This window comes from Vespa crabro, chromosome 9, assembly GCF_910589235.1.
Source record: "Vespa crabro chromosome 9, iyVesCrab1.2, whole genome shotgun sequence".
NCBI lineage: Eukaryota > Metazoa > Arthropoda > Insecta > Hymenoptera > Vespidae > Vespa > Vespa crabro.
In genome coordinates this window covers 5042501-5067500 of record NC_060963.1, presented here as the reverse complement: position 1 = coordinate 5067500, position 25000 = coordinate 5042501, and the positions used below count along the sequence as shown (strand labels likewise).

General features: G+C 36.3%; 1 protein-coding gene across 2 annotated transcripts in view; it reads left to right on the top strand.

The window, feature by feature from the left end:
* LOC124426716 (protein apterous-like) overlaps positions 1 to 25000 on the top strand; it is a 46297-nt gene that overhangs the window by 13429 nt on the left and 7868 nt on the right. For both annotated transcript variants that reach the window (XM_046968775.1, XM_046968776.1), the window contains exons 2-4: positions 2947 to 3271; positions 3837 to 4230; positions 24118 to 24707. In XM_046968775.1, coding sequence (XP_046824731.1) covers positions 2947 to 3271; positions 3837 to 4230; positions 24118 to 24707 — 1309 coding nt within the window. The remainder of the gene's footprint in view (positions 1 to 2946; positions 3272 to 3836; positions 4231 to 24117; positions 24708 to 25000) is intronic.

Here is a 25000-nt window from a genome sequence, read left to right as displayed (position 1 = left end):
GAGAAGTGCGCATTACACCTTGTAAACTAATCCTAAGTAGGCGGTATAGAATTTTCCTAACTGTTCGTCGTTAGTTGTATTACTAGTCGATTCCTCTACTTTGGACATATTTTACCTGTTAAATCAGCATCGTTATCTTCGACGACTAATTAAAGAGAAAAGATAAGGTGAAGTTCTTTAAAATGTTCTATCCTTTTTCTTTTCTTTACACATTCGGATAAGAAATTTCCGTTTGAATGAGTATAGAAATATCTGAAATTATTACCTATTATTATTATTATTATTATTATTATTATTATTATTATTATTATTATTATTATTATTATTATTATTATTATTATTATTATTATAATAGACGATAGGACAATATTTTCGATCGACTTAACGAGTCTTTTTACGTTTCTTTTTTCTATTTTTTTTATAACACCCCCAAGTATTCGTGGTATCAGTTTATAACAGAACTTCGAACGTTCGATTTAGTGTTGAGAAAGACGGTAGCATACGCACACAAACGAGATAGCTTTCCACGCGGGAACGATTTTATCGGCGAAGTTTCTCGCCGATAAACATTATCTTCGACGAGGGACGATGTGTCCGACACGGTCGCTACCGTCTAGTAGCTAGCTACCTCTATCTGAAATAAACTAACGGTTAAGAACGTAATTCTACGTTGTCGGACAATTGTTTTTTCTTACACGTATTTATCCATCCATTACAATTTGATAATAAAAATTAATAAATTGGAATAGAAATTTTTCATTCTTTGTAATGATCATCAATGTAATAAAGGTAAGATCTTTAAAAGGATTATATTATTTACAATAAACGATCGATAAATTGTATAAATTTTCGATAAATCCTTTATCGTTGAATTTCTTTTCGTACTTATATATTTATCTAAGTACCTGAAATGTCCATTTTCTCGAGAGAGAGAGAGAGAGAGAGAGAGAGAGAGAGAGAGAGAGAGAGAGAGAGAGAAAGGGAAAGAGAGAACGTTCATCCTTAGAGAGAGCATTCGTCTCTCTTCCCCCCCCTCTTCCCTACATCTCTCTTTCTCACTGGTTGTTTTGCTTTCGCATCCCCTTCTTACCCTCTCTACCTTTTTAACACACAACCCTGGTTTCCGTTGGGCGGCCTCTAGATCGCAAACGTGCCGCTTCGCCTAAGGCGCAGTAAATACCGGTATCTGCTGTCGTAAAGTGCACCATTGGTTTTCCACGAGACGTAGGTACGTAAGGTCTGTGCAACGCTCAAAGAGCGAAAGAGATAGACGGACAGACAGACAGAGAGAGAGAGAGAGAGAGAGAGAGAGAGAGAGAGAGATAGAGAGAAAGAGAGAAAAAGGGAGGGAGACGACAGTAGGGCAACTCGAGTCGTAATTTATGTCTCCACGGTACGCGCCGCTGTACGCCGCGCCGTGAGCGCGTTGACAGTTGAAACACGGCAGCGACTCGGATTGGTCGGCTTCGGGCGCCTTATAGGGTCGCGCGCATGCGCACACTGCCTTGCGACATCCATCAGAGGCGAGCCGCCGATTCGCTACCCGATCGAGACTGACTCTCTTTCTCTTTTTTCTTTTTTTCTTTCTTTTTTTTTCTCTTCCTTTCCTTTCCTTTTCTCTTCTTTTCTTTTCTTTTCTTTTCTTTTCTTTTTAGCTTTCCTTATCTTCTTCTACGCGCTCCTTATCTCTCTCTCTCTCTCTCTCTCTCTCTTGGACTCTTTATTTCTTCTTTTTTTCTTTTTTTTTTTATTTCTTTATTTCTTTCTTCCTCTCTTCAAGTTGCGATCAGAGAAAGCAACGTTTGAAACGCAATCGGGGAGGAGGCGCTCGTGCGTTCTTTCTTCTTTTTATTTGTTCTCGAACGATTTCTCCTACCGGTTCGACCTGTCGATCGATCATGATCCGTCGTCGCATTGATCGCTTCCTGCATCGATCTTCCTCGATCTTCTCGAGGCCACTTTTTTTTTTTTTCTTTTTTTTTCTTTTTATCGATCATTCTCGAACCATAGGGACAATGGCAATTTTATATTATGTAGGTTAAAAGAGCATTGGCAAAAATTGCACGTATTTATTTCATTTGTATAACAATAACGATGACAATTGTTTAGGACGAATATTAAGAGTATTTTCTTTTCTTTCTTTATTACTTTTTTCCTTTCTGTTTCTCTCTCTCGTTCTTTCGTTCTTTAATTTTCCATAATACGATCGATAGGGAAGGCTAACTTAGAAAGCCTTGAAATACCATGACACGCGAGTCCACGCGAGTATCATGAAAAAGAGAAAAAGAGAATGAGAGAGAAAGATAAAGACGAAGGTGAGTTTTCGATACGCATCGATGAACGGTCACTGTATATATTCTGAACGAACCATTTTGTAAGACCGGTTTTTGGAGTTCTCGTTTTCCGTATGATTCGATCGTTTCGTGTAATCTTCCGAAAAACTACTCGTCTACCGATTTTATCCTTTGGGGTGCTCTTAAAATGATCTTCTTACGACACAGTAGTCGTTATTATGCTACGTACTTGATTACATTTATCGAGTTAGGAAAGGAATCGTTAGATCGTTAGATCGATGTATCAATTATTCGTTTCTATATACGAAATAAAAAATAAAGGATTCGAATGAAGAAAAGAAAAAAAAAAGCTTATAAAAGTTAATTAATTGACTGTAATAATAAGTCTGAAAGAAATTAAGGCTAGAGAGAAAATTTTTGTCGCGCCATTGTATACGAATAATTTCTTTCAAAATTTGTTTCTTTCTTCAATTGAAAAAATCAAACAAATTTGTTAATATTTATATTAATAGATTATTTTTCTATCGCGTAGGAAATAGAAGAGAGAGAGAGAGAGAGAGAGAGAGAGAGAAAGAGAGAATGATACAGACGATATATAAAAAAAAATTATAGAAATAAACAAAATATATCCATCAATGGTTTGTTTTAACAGCCGGCCAGCTCGCAGGAGCGCGGGAGCGGCTTGGCTGTGGGGCGTCAAGGGGGGCCCGGTAGTGCGGGGGGCCCCGGAGCAGTCGAGCAGGCAAGGGACCTAAGTCCCTGCCTCCCCGCGTCGATGGGCGACGCTGCACGACCTACCACCTTACCGTGCAGTCCTCCCGCCGCCCACCACCACGGGTCCCATCACACGCCCCATCACGCGTCCCATCAGACGCCCCATCAGACACCTTTACATCAAACCCATTGCGGAACCAACAATAACTGCTACGACGGTCCAACCACCCCCTACGATTCTAGGGACTACGATTCGCCTGGAGGTTAGTTTTTCATTATTTATTATGTTTAAGAATAAAGATTTATTAATGAACCTATTTATAATAACTTTATATTTATATAATAATAATTATTATTATTATTATTGTTAGACTTATAATAGTTTTATCTAAATTGAAATTGTTTCCTTTTTTTTCTTGTTTTTTTCTTTTTTTCTCTTTTAATATACCACAAAATAGTGCGATCAAATTTTATTTTATTATATCTATATAAATGTCTCATTGACGTTTTTACTTTGTAATTAATAATTTTATTAAAATCAAAGAAATTAGTAATTAAAGAAACTTGTAGTTATACAATATTCTTCAGTTTAGTATGATTTTATGATATATTTATTATGATATAACGAGCCAGTATTCTTTAACTTATTTAATGTCCGATAAAATCTATTCTCATTTATCATTTTCTTAACATATCGTATTATGTTATAACTCGTATAATTATTTTATTGCATTAACTTCGAATAACAATCGAACAATCGTGTTGCTGGTTTACGGGTGTAAGTAAAAAAAAAAAAAAAAAAAATAAAAAAAAATAATAATTCGACAGGTGGATCGGAGTACAGAAACAACAACGGTAGTTTCGATAATAATCCAAGTGACTTGAGTATGCCACCACAAGGGACTCATCATCATCATCACCACCATCATCATTCGCATTTGCATGCGCAAACTCATACGCAAGAGCAACAAACCTCCGAGCATTTGCAGACCATTCCGAAACTCGAGCCACCACCAACGCCGCCGGCACAATCCGAGGATGTTCCTGGAGTTGTCTGTGCGGGTTGTGGATTAAGGATATCCGACAGGTATTATCTTCAGGCGGTCGACAGGAGATGGCATGCTTCGTGTCTTCAGTGTTCTCACTGTCGTCAGGGTCTCGATAACGAAGTCACCTGTTTCTGTAGGAATGGGAACATATATTGCAAGAAGGATTATTATAGGTGAGTCATATAAATTTTGTCAAGATATTTCCTTTCAAATAGTTTTATTGAACGTAATAGATATTGAAAACTTTTTACAATCCACAAATTTTTTTTTCTTTCGTGTCTGCATAAAAATTATTTTTACTTCAGTCAACAAGAACATTAAATGTTCTTTTAAATAAGATCGAAAAAAAAAAGAAGAAAAAGTAGGGAATGAAAAATCATATAAATAGTACGATCCTTTTAAAATTAAAAGAGGATTAAAAATGATAAACGTGATTAGATATTTCCGATCGATGTTAAATCAATTCTCCTTGTGGTACCTTTTGATATTGCAAAAAAAAAAAGACTAAAGAAAAAAACAATTTAAGCTCGGCATACACCAATTGTCCAAGTAAGAGAAAACACGGTGCTCGCATGACGGCGTCGATGACGACGAACAGTCAAGAGAGATCGTTCCCGGCGATCTCTTTCCGCTTCCTCTTTAAGTCGATAGCGAGTTTATTTATTACGTTACTCCGACGTTCATTCATAGCGGAGCGTGTTTACACGACCGCCCACAGGTCCTCATTTTTCTCCGTACGGTCATTAAGCGAGATCGCACGCCGGTAACGCCTGTCACGCTTATGCTACCGTGTCTCTCGCGGAAATCCGTGTTAAATCATTATCGCGCTAATTGTAAGACGAGACATCAAGATAATCGAATTAATACAAAATTTCATAAAATTTTCTTTAAGTACGGCCTTATGTATATATGCATATGGAAGAAAATTTTTTTTTATAAAAAAAATCTCGTAAACACTTTCTCTCTCCCTCTCTCTGTTTTTTTTTCTCTTTCTCTATTTTGAATATCTATCTTGAAGAATAATCAAAGAAAATCATCTCTAATGAAAATCCTTCAAAGACGTCCTTCGACCAGTTCGAAAGTTTCACGTCCTCTCGTTTGCAACGTTTGAGTTGCATTTTGACGGCGAACAATCCGCGTCATGAAAGCAACTCGTTACGGCTTACCGAGAATAGGTCGGAAGGCTCGTGCGAATAAGTCAAGCGCGAAGTAATTTATGCGATTCCGTGAGCCATTCGAAGACGAGCGCTGTTTGAAAATACATCCGCCGCCGCCACCGCCATCGCCGCCGCCACCGCCGCCGACGCCGCCGTTCCCGACGCCGCCGTTGCCGTCGTCAGCAGTACCGCGAAGCGGAATCCGGCAAACGTTTGCGTAATTACACATCAACTTTTCTTTCTTTCCTTTTCTCTTCTTTTCTTCAATATTTCTTTTTTTTTTCTTGTTCATTTTCGAAGCGATATCGATATCGCTTCGAAAACGCTCTTTTTTTTTTTGGAATTCATTTTCTTTTTTTTTTTTTTTTTTTTATCTTCAACGATTTCATGCTTTCTTTCTTCTTGTTCGTTTGTTTTGTATTTTTTTTTTCATTTTTTTGTTTTTTGTTTCTTCCTTTTGCTTTTATTTTACTTAATTTTCTACAAAAAATAATGGATAATTATTTATGGATAATTATTAACGATGGATAATTATTAATGGATAATGATTACCACTTATTACAATACAATATTATTTTCTTTCTAATACCTATTGATAAGTCGTATAAGTTTGCGAATGAGTCTTACGATAAAATGCGCTATTCATGGCCGGTAACATTTGCAAATATAATCCGGCACGCAATGCCACCGATGTTGTATCCACCGGTATCGCACGCGAAATAAACATTTATCAAAGGCGACCCAGTTCATGATTACTTACTAATGAAATATTAAATACCTACGTAAATGATAATTCTCGATCGATCAATGATTTTATTATAAAAATCAAGTAGCGATCGATTATCCGTTACAAAGATGGAAATCGAACGTTCTAAAGGAAATAATGAAAGTTAAATTATACGTTTATTCTATGTTGTTACATTTAATATCTCGTTAAATTTTAATATTGATTTTAATTATTAAAAATAAATTGCGATTAGAATATACATTGATCGTTTGACCGTTTATGATTCTTGATATATATATATATATATATTTTTTTTTTGTTTCCTCTCCCTCCCTCTCTCTCTCTCTCTTTTATTGAAAAAAAAAAAATGAATCTACTTTATTTTAATGAAAATAATTATCATAAAATGTCAATGTAAGATTTCATGCGACATACGAAATAAGAATAACTCGAACGAGTTGAACAAGTTACAAATACAAAAGAATTAAATAAGGACGTAGCAATAGATAGCGAAATAGAGAGAGAGAGAGAGAGAGAGAGAGAGAGAGAGAGAGAGAGATATGTACGTAACTATCGTGGAAAGTAATAATTCTTTTTCTTCGTCACTTACAAGAGAAATTCCACGATTCCTTTGATCCAACAAAATTCCCATACTCCTGCCATGCGTAGACTAGCGCAAACGTACATAGGTAGAGGTACTTAACGCGCGGCTTAATAAGAATTTTCTCACGTTCCACCCTCCCCTCCCCTCCTCTCTCCTCTTCATCTCTCCTCGACGTCCATCCACCAAAGCCCTTCGTGGTTTGACTTTAGTCAGTGATTTCCATTACGGGAAACAATTGCGCCGCACTGGCAGTTAGAAATACGCGGAAATCACCTGTCTTGCCATATTTCGAGTCGACTTCAGACACTAATTCTCGCGTTCGAGCAAACTGACTCGAATGACTGAGAGTACACTTGACTAAAGTGGGTTATGCCCGTTTTACAACAGGACCTCGAGTTTGAACGTAAGCGTTTAGATTATTCTACAGTGATTGTTATCGCTTTTTGAAATTTTGAAATTCCGGAGAAATTTATTATTTCAAAAGTAACATTGTTTTCTCATCTGATTATTATGTAATCTGACAAACTTTTAATTACGTTTATTCTATATCTCGTTGTGTTTGACTTTTTCTTTTTTTCTTTCTTTTCTTTTCTTTTCCTTTTTCTTTTTTCTTTTTTTTTCCTCAATGATAACATATCTTTCTTTTCTCTCCCCCCCCTCTCTCTCTCTCTCTCTGTCCCTCTTTCTCTCTCTCTCTCTCGCTCTTTCAATCACCGATAATTCTTTCTCTCTCTTTCTCTCTCTCTCTCTTTCTCTCTTTCCACTGGAATAAATTATAGTATAAGTTCTATGCGGTCTTTTTCTTTCTCCGTCTAACGCCTATAGATTTTCTCAAACGTTTTCTGAATATCGCTTAGATATTTTGAGCTTACGTGCTTACGTTACGACTTACGTCTAAATGCAAGAGAGATAAAATCCACGTGAAAAATATTCACCTGCTTAAATACATATGTAGACGAGGGAAATTACATATATACATATATTGCGCGTTTGGTATTAACATTAAACGTGACTCGCAAAGACAGGTTTCTTTTCTTTTCATTTTTTTTTCTTTTCTTCTTTCTTTCTTTCTTTCCTTTTTTTTTTTTTTTTTTTTTAATTTTTTCTCTTCTCCTCCTTCCTTCTCCTTCTTCCTTTCCCCTCCCCCCTCCCCTCTTTCCTTTTTCCTTGTTTACTTAAACTCCTGGCTCTCTTTAACGATTATAGGTTCGTTAATAGGCCAAGTACAAGTATGAGGTAAAAAAAAAAAAGAAAAAAAAAAGAAAGAAAAAAAGGATCGATCTTAGCCGGTACCATAAGTTAACGTGGATGAATAGTGTTGTATGTTGAAGAAGGAAAAAAAAAAGGAAGAAGAAGAAGAAGAAAAAGAAGAACAGAAAAACAAAAATGATGCAAAAGTAAAAGATAGTTATCGCCTCTTTTTTTTTCGTTTTTTTTTTTTTTCTTTTTCTTTTTCTTTTTTTAGTATATAACTATCTGCATACGATGCGGGTATAGCGTGCTGGCAAAGAAAATGCTCGTCAAAATCGTACTACCATTCGTCGCGCGCGGATAAGCGTTTTAAATTCATAAAGCCTCCTCTTTCTCTCTTTCTTTTTTTCTCTCTCTCTCTCTCTCTCTCTCTCTCTATCTCTCTTTTTTCTCTCGGTAGAATTCGAATTACGAAGAAAGAAACTCTCTAAAGGCAGGCTCGGTGTAACGAAGCGAACCTATAGAATTAGATCTCCCTAAACGTATTTTTCTGAACGAATGAAGTGGATGCGAAAGCGGTACTCCTCTATTATACTTTGTTCTTTATATGGATAGTTTTTTGGAATTCAACGTCAATTACAGAGAGAGAGAGAGAGAGAGAGAGAGAGAGAGAGAGAAAGAGAGTTTCGAATATAAAAAGGGCTTGGAGAAGGAAAAAGGGACGCAAACTAACATAATTGGATATAGATATTTCGCGCGAACGTTTATCTCGTTGAGTACGGTATTTTTATTTGACTAATTTGCACGGTCGATGCTTTTAACATGCTGTATATAATTCAGTTTATTAAATTCTATAGAAATTAAGAAGTCGAAGTACACTTTAGATTTAAACGTTCAATGCTAACATGTGAAATTTTCTTTTTTACGCGAGAGAAAAAAGGAAAAGAGAGAGAGAGAGAGAGAGAGAGAGAGAGAATAAACTTTATTATATCAAAGTGAATATATGTATATATCATATACATATAATAAAGAGTATAATATAATAAAGAATTAACGTGAAAAATATAAAAGTTGAAATTTACGTATGATAAAATTTTTAATTATTAATAAAAAGAAAAGTAAAGAAATGAAATGAAGAGAGAAAGAGAGAATGATATAGTAGAATTCAGGCCTCACACAGTTAGAAGGAGAAGGAGGATATTAGCGTACTCTCTCGCTGCTGATTCAGTTCAACGCGAGAGAAGAGTACACTGAGAAGAAATTACCAAGCACGAACTATGTATATATGTATGTATGTATGTACGTATGTACGTATGTATGTAAGTTCCATGGACGTGGCGTCCGTCCTGGACACCGGCAATACCTTCGACCACCGTACCATCGACTAATGGTCACGACTCGACCATTTACCTCCGGCGAAGCGTCGATTCTTGATAAGTAAATCACCGCCGATCTACATTTCAGGAGCGACGCCACGATATGTCTTTGCGTTACGATCTACGTATACGTAGTATACCTATACACACATACATATATATATATATATATATATATATATATATGTATGTAATTTAACACATACGTACAGTACGTATATACTTGTGATAGAAAATTAATCTCTGACGTCGTCAAGATAATTAAAAAAAAAAAGAGAAAGAAAAAAGAAAATAAAAAAGAAAAAAACAAAAAAAAAGAGAGAAAATGGAAAGAGGCATTTCTTAAAGCTCGTCGCTATAACTTATTTGATACTTGTAAAGATTCGATTATTTGTAAATTAACGAATGAATTAAATATGAACGAATTTAAATATCTCGGAAGAGAGTATTCACGAAGTAATTTCGGTGGTCACGGAGTGTTAGGGCCGAAAGAGAGAAGAAGGAGTCAGTCATCGCCCTTAGTCCTCTTCTTCTCTCTTTTCTTCGTGTACGTGGTATGCTTCTAAAATCGCATTAACCGATCTTCTTAGAGGGTACGCTCGAGATCCTAGGATAAGCAGCTGGTTTTATCGCGCCAAGAAGGACGCTTTTGCTCGCGAAGTAGAGAAAGAGAGAGAAACGAGACGTATAGTCGTGTAAGATGGAAATGGCAGTAAAGAGAGAGAGAGAGAGAGAGAGAGAGAGAGAGAAAGAGAGAGAAGAATGAACGACACGTTGAAATTATCAACACCAAAAGTTTAAGGTTCACCACGTGTCTCATTACGATCCTAACTTTCCGTTAGAACGTTGGATAAAAAAAATTCGATTCGTTAAGGATTCATAATATCATCCATCGATGAAAAATTACTTAGGCACGTCGATAATCGGCACCTGCCTATATTTTTTCCTACCTTCGTCCTATCTTGTTCTTTCTTTTTTTTCTTTTTCTTTTTTTCTTTTTTTTTTTTTTTTCCTTATTTCTCTCTCGCATTAATCACAAGTTTATATAATATGACGGTGGAAGAAAGAAAAGAGAGAAAAGAAAGAAAAGAAAAGAAAAAAAGAAGAAGAAGTAGAAGAAGAAAAGAATGGAGGATTAAGGATAAGAAATAAAAAAAACAAAAAAAGGCTAAAAAAAAAAGAAAAAAAAGAAGAAGAAGAAAGAAGAAAGAAGAAAAGAGAGAGAAAAGGATAAGGAATGAGAGATGAAGGGTGGGGGTGGGGTAGGGTGGAGGGCTGGTGGAGGGGGGGGGGAAGAGGCAGACATCCCGTCACGACACGATTTTAGCCGAAAGAGTCTTTCTTCTTATCTCCCTCGTTCGCGTCTCGAGCCGTTAGCATCGTTCGTTCCTGTACTGCCATCGTCGCTTCGAAGTAGTTTCGAGCCGTTCCACGACTGTTATTAGGCAGAGACACGTCGCGTGTCTCGTCCGGTTCGACTCTTCACGAACGAACATTCTCAACGTGTGCGCCATGCTACCGTGACATACTTTCGCGCACAAACTCTCTACTTTTCTATGGGTTGCGACGTTATCAAAAAAAGAAAAAAAAAAAGAAAAAAAAAAGAAAAAAAAGAGGAAAGAAAAGAAAAGAAAAGAAAAACGAAAAATAATGGAAAGAAAAGGAAAGGAAAATACAAGAAAGTCACGTCAAGAAAATAAGACAATAGAGGTACTCATCTTCTGTCTTTCCCTTGGCTCTTTATTAAATCTAATATCATTCGTTCCTTAAAGGAAATATTTTCAATTTCAATGGTATACTTCATATCTTCCCCCTATTTAATTAGTTCAATGAGTTAATCTTTTCTTTTCCCTCCTTTTTTTTTTTTTTTTTTTTTATTTAATGAAACTCCTTTTCGACTATTTTATTCATTTCCTTTTTCCCATAGTTGTATGTATATAAATATTTCGACAGGATTGTTCTTTCTTTTCGAATCGAATGTAGAATAATAAAATCTCACACAGTGAAATAATTTACGAACGCACATAAAATACATATATATATATATATATATATATATATATATATATATATATATGTATGTATATATTATACATTAATGCTGTAAATACTCGATAGAAATAATTTTATTCCATTGAAAAATATGAAAGAATTTAGAAATAAAAATACTTAGAATATGGAACGATCTTTTTCGATCATTTAATTCGTGATTTCATTTTAACGTCACTAACCGATTTCGATTTGAAAGGTGTGCGCTCACCTGAAAAAGGGAAATTAAAAAGAATAATCCGGTCGACTATTCTATCTTTCACACACGTTGAAAGTTTCTCGTCACCTTGCGTGCTGTTTCGGCCCGGCCGGCTGGTTTCGTCGTAAAAATTGCTTGCGCGTAAAGAGATCGTTGTGCTGCGGTCGTCGACGTAAGAACTTCCTTGACTCTTCCGTTTCTTACAGCCTTTACTCGTTTCTATCTTTCTCTCTTGTTCTCTTTTTCTCTCTCTTTCTCTCTCTCTCTCTCTCTCTCTCTCTCTCTCTCTCTCTCTCTATTTTTCTATCGTTCTTTTACGTTTCTGTATCTCAATCTTCTATTTTTTCTTTCCTCTCTTCCTTCGAACTTCTTTCCTGCCTCATAGTTTCTTATAATTCTATGTGATATTAAACTAAAGACATTAGTCGAACCGAGACTATCCAATCTACTTATTGCTTATTAAATGCTCTAAATTGCTTATAATAAAATTGCACATAGGAAATAACATGGAAATTTTTAATATCTTTTGTTCGTTATTCTTCAATGTTGTTAAAATGTTCTACTAATAACTAATTCTTTTTCTTTTTCTTTTTCCTTTTTTTCTTTTTTTTTTATTTCTTGTTTTTTTTTTTTTTTTTTTTTTTTTGTCAAAGAAAGATTTCAAATGGCCTCTATTATCATTATAATAAGACGATAAATAATTACTTTTTTATTTAGAACTATGAGGAAAGAAAGAAAGAAAGAAAGAAAGATAGTTAGATGGATAAATAGATAGATAGAAAGATAGATAGATAAATAGTTTCGTCATTGTATAAAATATTCGAATATTTTGTGTCGTTGCCAACTTCCTTCGGTTTTCATGCTCGGTAACGTTCTATGATATAAAACGTTGAATACGATGAGGATCAAGATGATTCGAATAATTATCGAAAAATATATGATATAATTATGCGAATTTTCATTATAAATTATATAGACGTCTGTCTGTTAAATTTGCATTTGATGATGATTTAAGAAAAGTTACTAGTGCTTTTGTACTAACGTACTTAGAAATAGATCGTCTATTTCTATGATAATTTAATGTGTTACGACAAATATTACGATTAAGTTGATCTCAAAAGATTTTTATTAACTAGACATTACTTATCTATTTCTGAGAAGATCTTTACGATCGAAAATGTCCTCTCTCTCTCTTTCTCTCTCCCTATCTCTCTCTCTCTTTCTTTCTCTGACTTTTCGAAGATCACCAATGAGAAATAGAGGTATATTCGTGCTCATACACTCGGTGTTGACTCGAAAAAAACTCGCGTGCGATAAATTATGCGTGTCCACCGTCCCACGTGATACCGGTACGAGTTTGCTCGATAAATAATGAGTGGCGAGTTTGGGGTGGATCCCTTTTCTCCCTTTTTTTCTTTCCAAAGTGAGAAAGAGAGAAAGAGATAGATAGATAGATAGATAGGAAGAGAGAGAAAGAGAGAGAGAGAGAGAGAGAGAGAGAGAGAGAAAAAGAGTAGAAGAAAAAGAAGAAGAAGGCTGCCGATTTCAGCGATAATTTCAACGACTAACCAATAACGAAAATAAACTTACAAGAGAAATGTTCCCGCAAATCCAATCTGACGTACCCTTCGGTACTTGGAATCGACGATAAATTTAACGACTACCCAACCCCTTTTACCTCCCCTCTTTTAAATTCTTCACTCTTTCTGTCCCTGTTTCTCTGTCTTTCTGTTTTTCTGTCTGTATGTCTGACTGTTTGTCCGTTTCTCTCCTTCTCTCTCTCTCTCTCTCTCTCTCTCTCTCTCTCTCTCTCTCTCCCTTTCTGTCTCTTTCTCTTAACGCATGCGAAAAGATCTGTCGCTGTCATCGTTATCGTTGCCGTTGTCGTTGTCGTCTCCTTCTCGTGTTCTCCGGATGTAAAGTCTCACGGCATGCATCGTGTCATTGTAAGTAGACCCAGGCAGAACTTACATTAGCGTCTATCCGGCTCTAACCGATAGCATCGAAGAGGACAACGATGTGTATGAGATTAATTCCACGTGAATTAAAATTCTTTTCTTTCTTCTTCTCTCTCTCTCTTGTCTCTCTCTCTCTCTCTCTCTCTCTCTCTCTCTCTCTCTCTCTCTCTCTCTCTCTCTCTCTCTCTCTCTCTCTCTCTCTCTCTCTCTCTCTCTGTTAACGTATTGTGCGTTATACTCGAGAATAAATTTCTATCAAAGGAGCTAAATTTTTATCATTTCGGTCGCGTGTCAAGTCTCTCATACACGATTTCTTCAAATGCCAAAGTATTTATTTATATAATATAACGTTTCTCAATTTATGAGGTTTGCTTTATTATTCAATAATGGTATCTAATAATGCGTTAAAATTTGTAATGGATCGCGATATTGTAATCTTATATCTTACGTTTAATAAATGAGAAAAGTGATGAATTTTTTTTTTTTTTTTTTTTTTTTTTTTTTTATAATCAGGAGATATACAAAAAGTTCTAATATCGCGGGAACAGACGTATGTATCTTTGAAATAATATACAGTTTATTCAGACTATTACATTTTTAAAAATTGTATATTATGAAAATTTGTAACGCGATATCGTAAATGACAAATTCGCAATTGGCAAATTGATTTTATGTGCGATATAATTGAACGAAACGTAAAGTTTTACAGAGGAAATATTTCTGATTTTGATATAAATTAATTGTAATGGAAATAATTTTGTTATTAATTATCGTTCATCGGACAATTAGAGAAGGTATTTTTATTAGATCTGTCAGAGTAAATTCAAATTTGTCTTTTATGATTTCCTTTCGACGCGATTTCGTCTTCTTTCTTATCATAATTAACACGATAATTAGTTTGTGCTTAGTTACTCTTATGAATATAACACGATGAGATAGGGAATGTAACATCATTGCGGTTATATTGTTTTACGATAAAATATTTCACTTATCTATATCTATTCGTCTATAAAACATTTCTCATCTGTATATAATTTATATATATATATATATATATATATATATATGTATGTATATAAGTATATATTTACTTCACTTGTTGATGAACAGATAATTAGATATTACATAAGAAATTATGCGGGAATAATTCTATGCCTATAAGTTCGTAAGAGGGAAATAAATGCAAAAGAAATTTCCACCGTGGAATTTGTAATGACGTTAGAGGATATAAAGAAATCGCCTTTTATTCTCACCGTTTTTGCTCATAAATGTCATCCGACATTTAATCGTTAACCGGCCTTTTTTACTTTCTTCCGGTTTCTTTTTTTTTTTCTTTTCTTCTTTTCTTCTTTTCCTTTTTTTCATTTTCTTTTCTTGTTACCTCTTACCTGCTCGTAAGATCGTAAAAGATAGCAAAGTACCGATACGTCGGCATGAAGAGCATTTAATCTTGAACGATTTAAATCGACTTTAATAAGCGCGATATTCCATATCATTTTTACATCGAATTATTACAATGTCTAAATGTCATGGGGCAGGGAATGGGGGATGGGGGGATAGAAAAAAAGAAAGCGTCAGTCGTAAGAAACGATAAATAATATTTGTAGAAATCGTAAAATAATAAAAAGAGGTGACTCGTTAGCGGCGTAAGAGGAACGATTCGAAAAGGATATATAGAGAAGGCGACGGCGGCGGGACAGGGGGGAGGGGGAAGGAGGCAGGTACAATCTCGAAGCTTTGGTAGACATTTGGTCGCTTTAAATCAACGCCGTGCAAACGGGAAATAGCGAGATGTAATTGAGCCATAACCCACGGCCGGTGAACGGACAAATATTTCAGCGCTGGGAGCTTGCTCATAATTTAGCTCTCGTAATTAAGATGCAGACGCCCGACGGAGTACCATCTCCATCGGTGGAAGAAAGAGTCAAAAAGCAGATGAAGAAAGGGCAGGAAGAGAGAGAGAGAGAGAGAGAGAGAGAGAGAACATTAACCTTCTTGATTCTCTTTCTCTCTCACTGAAAGAGATGCTTTCGTTATGAAGGATTTCACATTATTGCAAATGACGAAGCTTTGATAATTTTAGAAATATATATTTATCTAACGACTTATCGATTTAACTAAAGTGAAAAGAAAAGAAAAAAATGATAAACTGTATAATAATCGAATTATTGTTGAAGTTAAAAAAAAAGAAAGAAAGAAAGAAAGAAAAGAGAACAAAAAGAAAAAGAAAACATTATTTTTCTATACATATATGTAATAATCCTTCGTGTCTATAAGAAACTTTAACATTTCTCTAAAAGTAACAACAAGTGTTTTAAACGAACGATAAAATATATTTAGAGAGAGAGAGAGAGAAAACAGAAGAACAAAAAAGAAAAAAGAAAGGAGAGAGGGGGAGAGAAAAAAATGAAAGAAGATCTGGTTGGAACGTTAAAAATCTCGAACGCTTACGGCTTTTAAGAACGGCCGCTCGTAAAGCTCGAAACATTACGAAATCCCATGGGCCGCATTTTGTCCGAAAGCATGCTCCTTAAAAAAGAGAAGGATATCAGTAAGATCAGTCGTTTGACATACGACGAGTCGGATCCTCTTCTACTTGGTGACTCGGAGGTTGAACCATAGTCGTTTCCCTTCGTCCACCTCGGCAACTCCTCCGGCCAATGACCAGAAAAGAGCAAAACGAAAAGCGAACGAACGAATGTACAAACGAACGAACGAACGAACGAACGAATGAACGAACAAACAAACGGTAGAGGGAAACGATTAGACTTCGATAACGATAACGAGAGACTCCCCGTATCGACGATCGCCCGTTCGTTATCGCGTCCAGCCATCTTCTCTTGGAATTTCGACGCGTTCGCCCTGCTTTTTCGGCTCGACGAGGAAAAAGTAGCCAAGGACATAAATATGATAGAGTCACGACCCTAACCTCTTCCAGTCTTAGTCTCACTCTTAGTTCATCTCTTTTTCTCTTTCTACATTTTACATGGTACTAGAGAGAAACAGAGAAAGAGAGAGAGAGAGAGAGAAATGAGAGAACAAGAAAAAGAAGGAAAAAAGAAAAAAAAGGAAGAAAAAGAAAGAAGAAGAAGAAGAAGAAGAAACGAGTAACATAATACGCGGGACTCGTAACGCGTTCCAAGGACATGCATCATCGGTAGCTGTCCTGGTGTCGCGCTATTTCTCAGGCCCTTTCCAAGATCGTAACACGGTGGAGACACCGAGTTATGTCCTTGCCTTCGTTATCCTACGAAGTGTTGGATACTCCCTTTAAGGGAGAAGGAGTGGGCGTCTTTCTATCTTCTTCTTTTTTTACTTCTCTCTCTTTCTCTCTTTCTCTCTCATATCTTCGAAATAAGAAAATCATATCCATCATTTTCTATCTTTACAATATTTCTAATTGATCTGTTTATAACTTATACTATATGCTTATGTATATACTTATAATATATATCTACATACGTATAGGATCTTATTTACGAAACAGGTGTTGTTGTTTTCGTCGTAACTGTAAGTTGTTTGCTTCCAGCAAAAAGATCAAACGTGAGATGGCAATCGATTTATAAAGAAAGGAATAGTATACGTGTACAAGAGAAAGAGAAAAAGAGAGAGAGAAAGATTATAGTCTTGAGATGCTTCCAATGCCACTTGGAGTTATCACCGATGAACGCACGCGAGTATCCCCGGTGTGTTTTTTGAATTATACGCGATTACCTCGAATATAGATGGACGTTTTATCTCGAGAAAAAAATAAAAAGATACAAAATAAAAAGAAAGAGAGAAAGCGAGAGGGGGGGGGAGGTAGGAAAGAGATAAGAAAGCAAGGATATCTCGATATAGTAGATTCTATAAGATAACTAAGGTTGCCGTATTTGTACGGCAACACCTGCGTACGGGACACTTCATGTATCACAGAAGGGCTCTGGCCCTTCGGCGACATGGCGAGAACACGAACGATACCTCCTTTCCCTTAAGCGATATCGCTTAAGGAGGAGCGAGCCTCGTTCCCTATCAGATTCACGAACAATGGCGCCCCGCTATGCCTACGTTTCTTCCTTCTTGTACCACCCTCTTGGGAACAGCTTCCATTTTCTAAACATCATGGCGCAAATTCTCTTAATTCATTTAAAATCGTTCCCGATGAAATTTCAATGAATAACGATGAATAATCGGACAGAATAATTCATCGATCGCATTGATCTTACGATTCTATTTAGAAACGTAATTAATCCAAACAATCGTTTCAATCGTAAAACACGACGAATATCATTATTTTACATTGCCTTTTATTTTTATTCTTTTTCTTCTTCCTTCTTCCTTCTTTTCTTCTTCTTTTTTTTTTTTTTTTCTAACATTCCTTTTAATTTTTTTTTTTTTCATCTTAATTCAGATTCTTATCGATTATTATTATTATCGTTATCATGTTTATTATCTATCTGTTATATGTATAGATATATCTATGAGTGCGACAAGTATTCTAATATAAGGTTTCATTTTTTATATCGACGTATACCAAGAGAGACGAATGAAATGGCCGGCGATATCTTTAAACGAGCTCTCTCTCTCTCTTTCTCTCTCTCTCTCTTTCATTTCCATCGTCTTTTTGAAAATAATCGTTCGACTTACGCCGTCGAATCTCGCCATAAAACTCGATCCTCCGTTGGTACTTTTCTCATAGCACATGGATATTCGCCGATGTTAAGGTCCGTTTTGGCATTCGCCTCGACGGGGATTCGTTGAGAATTTTTACGAGTGCCTGCCTCGTTGCTCATCGTTGCACCGTAAGAGGATTCGGCGTATCCCTGCGGGGGGTCCTTCCTATCGGGGAAGTTTCTCTCTCTCTCTCTCTCTCTCTTTCTCTCTCTTTTGCGACGAGTCTCTACGCCTCCAGCCATGCTATCTTCGATGTCACCGCATAAAACATTCCTAAGAAAGTATCGCGTTACGTTCTAAGGGCCCTTTCCTCTTCTTTCTTTACCCTTTCTTCTTCTTCTTTCTTTCTTTCTTCCTTCCTTCCTTCTTTCTTTCCTTCCTTTCTTCCTTCTTTTCATTTTCTATCACGCTTCTTGCGATTCCATTGTAATGGAGGAAAAAAAGAATGATAGAAAAGGGAACATCAAACGTGTACGAGAGTAATGTCAATGACGAAGTATCGATTTCGATCCACGACCCACGCATTTGAACATTTTCTTATTCGATATCTTTCTCTTTCTTACTTCTCATCACTGACTATTGCAGTCTCTCTCTCTCTCTCTTACTTTCACTCTTTCTCTTTTCCCCTTCTTTTTAAATTGCTTTTATTTCCTTACGAATAATCTAGAGACCACGACCACGACGAGCTACCGCTCGATGTTATATGCACGCTCGAGAACAGGGAGGACACCGCTGTGCGTGGGATGCTACGTGACTGCTGCCGGCAACGCTTGCATTAATCTAGATCACAGCACTATATTACGCACGATGTCTTCTTATTGGGATACCATCCCAGTCGCCACCGTCGACGACGAATTTTTCTCGCTTCATGACGATCGAACGAATGGGTCTCCCTCTTTTCTTTTTTTTTTTTTCTTCTCTTTCTCTATCACTTCTTTTTCTCTCTTTTTTTTGCGATTTAATAAATTTATATATATATATATATATATATATATATATATATATATATGGAATTATTTTTTAATCAATATCATATGGATATAATTAAATGTTGCTTCGTAATAAACAAAAAAAAAGAAAGAAAAAAAAAAGAGGAAAGAAAGAAGAATATTTTCATCGAAAATAAATAAGTAATTGATTAATAGTAAAGCTTTGTTAACACATTGCAGGATCGATAGTTTTATTGTTAGCTTAATCCAGTGGCCATATTTTTTTTTTGTGAATAACACAAATTCGAAAAACAAAAATTCTTGTGATCGGCCACAAGCTCTACACAACAGAGAACACGAGAATTCTCTCATGATCCGTTCGTAATATGTTTATTAATAAGATTAATCTATGATATAATAAATCGAACGAAAAAAGTAAACTGGAACACGAAAAAAACAAACTTCACGATTGACATTTATCCATTGAAATTCTTTCGCTAATCCAATTCTTCATTTTTCTTTTGTTTTAAAAGTTTACTCATTAATCGACATTAAATTCTTTATCTCTTTGTCGCATATATTATATGATACAATTTTATTACGTAAAGTGTAAAATATTCGTGAATTAACAAATCCTAGTTATCAGAAATGATTTATATAATCTTTTTCTTCTTTTATATTTTTTTTTTTTTTTTTTTTTTTTTTAACAATTTCATAATCCTTTAACTAACATTCATCGAAATAACGATGATTTATTTCTATCTACATGAATCGATCTTTGATAAAATCAATGATGTACATAATCAAGCCAATTTTGATATCTAGAATAATTATTATATATGGAATATTCAATATATATATTTGATCCGAATTTAATATTTGATTCAGTCTCTGTTTATTAGGAATACCAATGGAAATAATTAACAGAAATATCATGAATTATCTTAATGAAAGAACAATGATTTCGATTGATGTTTTTCAATACTCAATACCGAGTGAAAGATTTAATGGTCGATCGAATTATTTGCGCGTTAACACGACACAACGTTATTGACACTTAAGTCGATAAAACGAATCGTATTCGTCGAACGGTGAACGATAGTTGTCAGGGATGAAGAATCGACAATTCGAAAGGTCCATTAACGTTTTAGCGAGATTTTCTCTCTATCTCTCTCTCTCTCTCTCTTTCTCACTCTCACTTTTTCTCTCACTCTTTCTTTCTTGCTCATTCTCTTTCCTCGAAACGATTAGATCGGAGCGTAGCTTATCGATAGATATCCATTAATTATCGATGTTCGCGAAGAAATTTTGCGCATAGCGTTTGGACGCTACAAGCTTTATCGCGAAAATAATAATTTACAATAAGACGTAGATGAATCCTTTCTCTCTTTCTCTCTCTCTCTCGAAAAAAAAAAAAATAAGGACGACGAGTCTTTACAGATACGAGAATTACCGAGAGAAAAACATGTAGGTAGATGCGTATTATATTCACGCAAAGCTTTGCTACCTTTTTTTCGACGTCCATGTATCGTTTCACTGACAAATGTCGGAGTATCACGATATCGTAAAGTTCACATATAGTTAGTTACCCGCTATGAAATTTGTATTAGGTAGATATACCAGTAGCACGATTCACACGCGAACTTATTACCTTTTCTTTTTTCTTCTCTTTTTTTTTTTTTCGCGATTATCACAAGTACGATAATCGATAACGAAGTCGATCTAATCGGTAGATTATAACTTGCTGAACCTTTTTTTCTTTCCTTTTTTTCTTTTCTTTTCTTTTCCTTCTTTTTCTTTTTATTCTTATTCTTATTTTTATCGATCTTTTTTCCTCCACGCGTCTCGTTTCGTTACTTTTCCCTTTTTTTTTCTTTTTTTTTTGAACCGTGAGTGGGTCGCATAAAGACCATCGACGAGAACTATATCCGGAATTTTTTTTTTTTTTCGATCTTTGATCATTACTCATGCGGTTAACCGAACGCGTAATTCTTTCCTTTCGTCGTTGGACTCGTCGGGACGAGTCTCTCTCCGCAGCTGGCGGAGGACGATGGTTCCAGTTCGGTGGCGTCTTCTATACCAACGAAAAAGAGAGTGTGAGTTTAAGTGTGTGAGAGAGAGAAAGAGGGAAGAGGGAAGAGGGAAATGGTCCAGCCTCTCTCGTACGTGAGAAATCGCGGTCTTCCTCTCTCGAGGAGGCGCGCACGTTCTCGCGGTCGTATCTCTTTAGAAGCATGAAGGAACGTGAACGGGAAAGGCGAGAGGAAAGAAGAATAAGAATAAGAATAAAAATAAAAATAAGAAGGGAAGGAGGAGAAGGAGAACGAAGAAGAAGAAGGAAAAAGAAGAGAAGAAAAGAGAAAGGAAAAGAAAAGAAAAGAATCAAAAAAAAAAAGAAAGAGAGAGAAAAAAGAAAGGAAAACAGAAAGGAAAAAAAGAGAGAGAAAGAATGGAAAAAGAAAAAAAAAAAAAGAAAAAGAACGAAGGAAAGAGAATCCACGTGCTCCACGGGTGCCGAGTGTGCGAACGCACGGCGAGTGGTCCGAATCTCGTAGTATATAAAGGATTTCCGACTCTTTGTGGCGAGTGGCAACGGTGTGTTTAGGCGTTTGAAAATACACTGCGGAGCTTAGAATACGCGTCACATTGTATAATAATGTATCGCATATGGTGCATCTTGTAAAACTCTGCGGGCGTTCCTCCATCTCCCTCCTTCTCTTCCCAAGTCCCGTGATCCTAGGAATATGTTTGTGTTTATGTATGTATTGTGTTTATTATATATATAGGTAGGTAGGTACATACGTACATACGTACTTACGTATGTATGTACGTACTTACGTATGTATGTACGTATGTATGTATGTATGTATGTACGTATAAACCATAAGAATGTGTATATAAATGTCTATATACTTGTGTTTATGTTCCGTCGTCGTAGACGAAACGAATAAAAACGTGAATGAGCTTATTCTCGTTTGCTCCGATTCATTCATCAAGAGCAGAACCTGGTAGCATCCTGAGACGTCAAGTCGTCCTACGAAATAGAAGAAAATGGTGTTTGATGATTCTCAAGAAGTAAAAATCAAGCTTGTATGAGCAAAATCGTTAATAATGGCTTCTCTTAGATCCTTTATTCCTTTTTTCGAATCCTTTATTCCTAAAAATGTTCCCGTTTTATCTTCTTCTTTTTCTTTTTTTTTTTCCCCCATTTCCCCGTTCTCCTTCTTCCTTCTTCTTTTTTCTTCTTATTCACGTTTCTTATCGATAAGTTTCAATCGAGATACGAGATATTATTGAGGGTAACTAACAAATCATTGAAGGCAAAGTTCATGCGAAAACTAGGAATTTACCTCGAGGATTTATCTGAGGGTAGTACACTAATACGTCGTGTATCACAAAGGCTAGCAGGCTCAATCGATCGACCAATACGCTCTACTAAATCCGATTAAATGAAAATACTCTGCTTTACGTGTACTCAGCGGAATAGGATCCAGCAGAGAGTGAGAGAGAGAGAGAGAGAGAGAGAGAGAGAGAGAGAGAGAGAGAGAAAGGGAGAGAAGTCTTTTGGGGTCGTCAATAGGATCACGAAATGACAACAATATGTCTGAAGTCAAGAGATCCTCCGGAACGAGAGACCTGTTTGGACTAATCCGTTAGATTAGGTCTTGTGGTTTACGGTTCGAGAGTTTCTTTTCATATAAAGGTCCCGGATCAGAAGTATAATAATAACACTCATTACTGAAAATACTTATGCGATATAAAAAGGTCAAATGGAAGATTACAAAGGAATTTCAATAAATATCTTAAAATTAATCTCTCTTTTCTTTTTCCTTTTCTTTTTTTTTCTAGACGATCCACAATTAATTATATAAATAAAATGATCGATCGTAATAATAAATATCTTAGAATTCGAATCGATATAAATGAAATCGGTATTACGTAATATATAATGATAGTCAGTGCGAAGAAAAATTTCCCTTAGATATTAATCTGATTTTTCAATTGACGATGACATTATCGAAGAATCTTTCTTTGGTCATTCATCGTATACATCCTTCTTTTGTTATTTACCGATTGACATTAATGATCTCGACGAAGAGAAGATTTCTACCTTGTGAAATGCTAAACAGACTTTTGAAAAATATGGAAAGAAAGGGAAAGAGAGAAATGAGATAGTCACGTACTTATGAATATCCCAGGATATCCTGATGGTAGAAGAGGTTGGAGATGGTTGTAGAGGTTGCTTGTGCCGGCGGTTCGGATCCGGCGTTATAAGATCGGACACGTCTCTATCTAGGCTCTCTTCGGCAACGTACGGCCGCGTCGGGGACGCCAATATATTTGGAAGAAGCGGAGAACGAGATAGGTGGTTAGGTAGGTAGCTGTGGTGGATGTCGAGCGAGATAGTCGACCGGCTTCGGTAATGGAGACTGCAGGGTGCCGCTAATGCAGTAGCGATGTCACGGTGCCCGGTGCATCGGTATATTCCTTCCCTTCCGCCGTTTTACTTTCGCGGCTACTAAGCCGTGTCCTCTTCGCTTCGCGATATCGACGAGGCGTACGCGTCTCTCTCTTTTTCTCTCTCTCTTTCTTTCTCTCTTTTCTTCTCTTTTTTTCGCTTCCTTTTTATTATTTTCTTTTTACCACTCTTTCTCTCCCTCTCTCTCTCTCTCTCTCTCTATACATCGCTACGTTGTGCGTTGCCTTGTCTTGCCTTGTCTTGCCTTGCCTTGCCTTGCCAGCAGCGATCTCGAAGGCAGCTCGATATCTTGGCAATATCGGAGCTCTGAAAAAGGGGAAAGAGGGTTTAGCATTGGAACGACTTCGTTCGTCGAGGTAAAAGCCGTTGAATTTCTCTCTACCAACTCTGCTCTCTCGTCCGCTCTGTTTTTCAACGATTATTATTATTAGTATTACTGTTATTATTATTATTATTATTATTATTATTATTATTATTAATATTAATATTAATATTAATATTACTGTTATCATTATCATCATTTAGATATTATCGTTATTATTAGCGAGCAAATTAGATAATACCGGATATATAATTAATTTCCACAAGTATAAATATACATACATACATACATACATATATATATATATATATATATATATATATATATATATATATATATATATATTTATACCGATTTCTATCGAGGTTATGGTGTTTTCGAAAATTTTACCGAATACTCTATTATATGTTTGCAGGATGTTTGGGAGCCTAAAGAGATGTGCGCGATGCCAAGCGGCAATACTCGCCTCGGAGTTGGTGATGCGCGCGCGCGACTTGGTTTTCCACGTGCGTTGCTTTTCGTGCGCGGCGTGCGCGGTCCTGTTGACAAAAGGCGATCACTTCGGTATGAGGGACGGGACAGTTTTGTGTCGGCTACATTATGAAATGGGCGCGGAACTTCATCCGGCCCAGAGCCCACCGGTTCCTGTTTATCCACCGGGTCCACATTACGCCGGACAATTTCCATCTCCCGAATTTCTCCATCATCATCACCACCACCATCATCATCATACGACGGTCGCTGCGGCCGCGGCAGCGGCAGCTGCGGTCGCCGGTCATGGGCCACCTCATCCACATTCGATGCACCCTCAACATCCTCACAGTCATATAAGCCCTGTGCCGCTTCAACCCTCAACGCCGTCAGTCCCCGACGCCGGTTCACCTCCAAAGGTACCCTATTTCAATGGAGCAGCGGCAGCGACAACAGTTGTACCACCACCGAGGCAAAAGGGACGACCAAGGAAAAGGAAGCCTAAGGATCTCGAGGCTATGACCGCCAGTCTCGGTGAGCTTTCTATTTACTTACACCTATTTTTTTTTTATCTTTTCTTTTTCCTATTATTTTCCAAATACCCTGAACGTTCGTAAGAAACGTCGTAAGATTTTCTTTTCTTTCCATTTTCTCTTTTTTCTTTTTTCTTCTTACCTTTTCATTTTTGTTTTTGTTTTTTTCTTTTTTTCGTTCTTTTCTTCTTTGACGAATCTTTCTTCCGATCTACCATTACTTTTAAACCGGAAACTAACGTTTAGATCAAGATCATTATTGCGCACCAAAATTCCATTCGACGCGTACTACCA